This window comes from Plasmodium gallinaceum (assembly GCF_900005855.1).
Source record: "Plasmodium gallinaceum strain 8A genome assembly, contig: PGAL8A_v1_119, whole genome shotgun sequence".
NCBI classification, from domain to species: Eukaryota; Apicomplexa; class Aconoidasida; order Haemosporida; family Plasmodiidae; genus Plasmodium; species Plasmodium gallinaceum.
In genome coordinates, this window is record NW_021628276.1 from 642,355 (window position 1) to 647,554 (window position 5,200).

A 5,200-nucleotide genomic window follows, 5' to 3' on the forward strand; every position below is an offset into this window, starting at 1 on the left:
TGTATTAATTTATTTTAATTTAATATTTTATAAATTGTTATTTAATTTAACTACTTATCTTTTTTTGTAAATAATTGTGTTTAAAAATTTTATATTTTTTTTACTCTTTTTTTACTGTTTCTTTTATGATGATCTATATTTGAAAATTATGAAAAATATAGTTTAAATAATTTCATTTAGAACTACTAGAAAGTATCTTTTTTAAACTTTTTTTTTTTTTTCTCAATGTAATTATATATAACAGATCATAATTAACTCCAAGGTGTACATTAAAATATAGAAAATTCAATCTTTAATTTGTAAAAAATATATTTCAAAACCTACTAAACCATATTATTTTATAATTTGATTTATATTAACATTTTTTATTAAATTATATATATATATTAATTTGTTTTAATTGTTAAATATTTTATAGATGAAAAAATTATTTCAATTGTAGTATAATTTTAAAATTTAAAAACTAATTATAGTATGGAAATAAGCAAAAAAGATAATAATTTATAAAAAAAAAAAAAAAAAAAAAAAAAAAGTTATATTTTAATTATTCTATATGAAGAAATTCAAAATTTTCTCTATATATAATGTAATATTTTTTAAGTTCTTCAATAGACAAAAGTGTTAGAATAAAAATATCATTAGCTAAGTAAATTAAATTATCATAAAAGCATATATATTTACATATTCAATATTTAAAATAGTTTAGGTATTAGGTAATATATTGAAAACGTCTTGAAAAACTAAAAAAAAAATATTTAATAATATAAAAAAAATGTTATTAATTTATAATACAGTTGAAATGGAATGAAAATTTAAATTTTGAAAAAAGAGTTATATATTATGAAAATAAATAAATAAAAATGATTCTATAAAAGTTCATATTGAATATATTGTAAAATCTTTAGAATTTACTTAAAACATCATTTAAATAAAAATAAAATAAAACTTTCACAGTATTATTTTTTATCAAGCTATTAACAATATTAATTAATAAACATAAGAAAATATATGAATATTCATTTAATTAAATAAAAGAATCTGATAAAGGTAAAGTAAATCAACAGTAATATTAGAAATAGAAAAATAAATGTTAAAAGAAATATACATAATGTTAAAACGTATAATAGTCCACCAAAATAACGAAGGAACTGATTTAGATTATTTAATTTTTATTTTATATAGATATAGTAAACAATTATAGTAATAATATAAATTTATATTTGCGTGAAGTTAATACAAGACAAAATGAAATAAAAATTCAAAATAATGATAATATAAATATATTAGTATGAACGAAATTAACTTAAAGAAATAATAATTTAAATTTGAAACATATTTAATAAATATTTGAAATATCCTAAAGAAAAAGAATTTATAAAGAAATGTGAAAAGAAAAATTTTATCAATAGAATTAATGATTTTTAGAATAAAAACTAATATAATTTTATAAATATAAATTTTAAAAAATGAGTATTTTCTAATTATAAAAGAGAAAAATAAAGATAAAATAAAGAGTTGTATGAACACATAAGCCATTATCCAAAAGTTACAAATATGAATAACATCAGTAAAATATACATTAATAATTATACAATAACTAAGAGGGTATTAATTTATAAAAAATAAATTACATGTTTTATTATAATAAACATAATTACAAAAAGTAGTAATATAAAAAAATTGAATTCATATAATCTTATAAAAAATAATATCATTTTTACAATAAATACAACTACAATCTTTTGATAAATTTTAATAATTATCAAAAAAATAAAATATTTATTCTAATTGTGTATAGTAATTAAGTTTAGCATTATTTAAAAATCATTTCAAAATTTTTTAACAATAGAGAAAAACGTAAAATCCCTTTTTTTTTTTTTTTTTAAATTTACTAAAAATAAGCAATTATATAATAAAAATACAACAATTAAATAAATGTAAATTTTAACAAAGTTTGATATCATTTAAAATAAATAGTATGATTAAATATATTTAACAAGAAAAATTAAGTGTTCTCTTTCTAAATATATATATTTATTTATTCTATATTTTAATTTTGTAATAATTCAAAATATATTTAATTAAATTACCATTGTATCATTTAAATGCCACTTGCATCATTAAAATTTTATAATTGTCCATTAACAAAAAATATAATCTTATATATGTATTCTATAAATTAAAGATACAACTAACATGATTATGTTCAAATCAGTCTTGTCTTTTTAATTATATATGTATATATATATTTTTTTTTTTTTTTTTAATTTTAATTTTGTGATATATATTTCTTCCAAATTAATCATTTGTTACTTTTATAAAAATAACATATTTTATTTTTTTTTTTTAATTTCATTGTGTAGTTTTGTTTATTTTAAATAGAAAATATTAATCAGTATAATTAATTATCCAAAAAATATATATATAATAATTTAATTGAAATCAGTGTTGACAAAAAAAAAAAGGAAATTTATAAACACCTAAAAATTAAAGTAGTAATGATTTGACCAGTTTTACCTGAGAATGATATAGTTTCATAAGATATTTCATCAATTAATGATAATTTAAATTTATAATTATTATTATCATTAAAATTTTTAATAATTTGTAATATTTCTTCTTTGCAAGCGTTACATGAAGTAATACAAAAAACAGTATTTATTTGTAAGAAAAAAGAAATTTGTTTAAAATATTCATTTTCTTTATTATTCATGAAAAATATATCAAATGTTCCCTTATCATTTAATAAATTATAATTTTTATTTAATTTTGATTTATGTATCTCCTTTTCAATGTTACAAATATCTAAAACTTCTAAATTTATATTTATATTATTAAAGAGCTTTTTAGATAATTCAATAGCAGTATTTGAAAAATCTAAACCATGTAAATTTACAAATCCTTTTTCATATAATTTATATAAAAATAACCCATTTCCGCATCCTATATCAAGAATTGCTATATTTTTTTGTTCTTTGAAATTAGTTTCAATCCAGTTTATTATTTTATCACAATTTTCTTCAAACCATTCTTCCAATTCAATGTTTGATTCTTCATAATTTTTTTTTTCATTTTTATATATTTCTTCCCAATAACTTAATTTATGTAGCTCTGACATTTTTTTAAAAATAATGTAGCATATATTTTATGTTTTTTTAAACATAAATATTTTTCTTTATATGTATTTTTTTTTTAATTATATTTATGAATCTTTTAAAGCTTTTTTTTTTTTTTCTTAAATGTACTTAAAACATATTTTATATTTCCTTGAAATTAAGAATATCTAAAATAAATGATATATTATTTTAAGATTTTATTTATATTAATTTTTTAAAAAAACAATTTTTTATTTTTTTTTGTAAAATTTAAAAAAATGAATGGTGGTAAAATAATGCCATATCTTATTCTTTTTATTACATTAATATTTAGAACAAGCGAAAAAAATTAAATTATTTTTTTTTTTTTTTATAAAATAATAAACAAAATTTTTTATTTCATTTTATCAAATTTTTCTTCTTTAAATATAATATTTTTTATAAAGAAAAAAGAAAAAAAAATTTTGTTATTCTAATATATATTTTTGAAAATTCATGAAAAAGCTGAGATACCTCTAAAGCAAAATACAACATGTGTTTAAAGTTTTTTATACTATTTTTTATAATTACCCTTGAAATAATCAATTTTTCTCGTTCTTATTATGTTTTTAAACATTATTTCATACATGAATATCATTTTATACTTACCTACATACATTATTATTTTAATGTGTAATTCATTTTTCTTTATTTTCAATTTGAAAATAAACAAATTAGATATAGGTATTAAAAGATTATCAATAATTTAAAAAAAAAAAAGAAAATATATAAATATATGAAACCTTGTAAAAAAAAAACCAAAAAGGAACATTTTTACTTAAAAGCTGAGGTCTTAAACATCAGAGAAATACATTTTTAAAGATGTAAAAAAAAAAAAAATTCATTAAGATAAAAATTAAAATATTTTTTAAGTTCGAATTGCATATGTTTAAAAAATTCTTTTAAAAAATATTTTAACACCTAAAGAAAAAAAAGGAAAATAATTCTTTAATGCTATGTTTAAAAATTTGCACTTGTCTTTTTAACTATGATATTAAAATGAACAATTAAAAAAAAGATAAAATCAAACCAAATATTAAAGATCCATTTTACACAAAAATATCTGTGTATTTTTTTAAATAATCTAAAAATTCATTTCATTTATTATTTTTCCACAATTTTTATGGAAAATTTTTGATAGGAAAAAAAAAAAAATAGACATGCATTTATGTTTTTAATAATTTTTAAAATTAAGTTTAAATATAAACAAACTAGGTAAGAAAATATATTTATATATATATATATATTAATGTGAATTAAAAAACATAATTTTTTTACATTTATATAATTTATCAAAAAAATAAAACTATTCATTTTTTTTTTTTTTTGGAAATTTAAAAATATAATAATTATTGCATTTAAAATTTCTTAATAAAAAATAAAATTAAAATAATTTATATTTTTAATCAATGATATGAAAAAAAAAAAATATATAAAAATGGAAAATTTTATTATTTTTTTTTTTTAAATATGAAGAAAATATTTAATCTTTATATATGAATTTTCACATATGAAAATGTATTTTATCTTAAATTACAAATATATATATATAAATGTATTAAGGTAAAAAACATTATAAGTGGATTAAAAAATGCCACACATATATACATAAATTATAAATAAATATATATATATATAAATATATATATATACATATATATATATATTTATATATATATATATATATAAAATTTTATATGCATCAAAATTATTTTTTATTGCACTTTTAACCCAAAGTAATATTTATAATGAAACATGTTATATTTTTATAATAATGTTATTCATTATATATATGTAAAATTTTTTACAAAAAAAAAAAAAAAAAAATGAAATAAAATTTAAGGTATATTAATAATAATAATAAAATAGACAAAATAAAAAGTTATGCACGCAAAAATTAAAAAAAAAAAAAGTGCGCACATTTTTAAAAAAATAAATGTGAAGTAAAATTAATTAAAAAAAAAAAAAAAAAAAAAAAAAAAAAAATGAAACATAATTATGTGAAATTATGTAAAATAATAACTAAATAAAATTATATATATTTAATTGATTCTGAATAAAAAAAT

General features: G+C 14.3%; 1 protein-coding gene across 1 annotated transcript; it reads right to left on the reverse strand.

Annotated features, from left to right (window-relative positions):
* Positions 1-2,470: 2,470 nt before the first annotated feature.
* On the reverse strand, positions 2,471-3,118 carry PGAL8A_00429500 (methyltransferase, putative; the record flags this gene model as incomplete). Its single annotated transcript, XM_028673025.1, has 1 exon — positions 2,471-3,118. One exon carries the CDS (start codon positions 3,116-3,118, stop codon positions 2,471-2,473), a length of 648 nt encoding a protein of 215 aa, XP_028529519.1.
* Between the last annotated feature and the right edge of the window lie 2,082 nt (positions 3,119-5,200).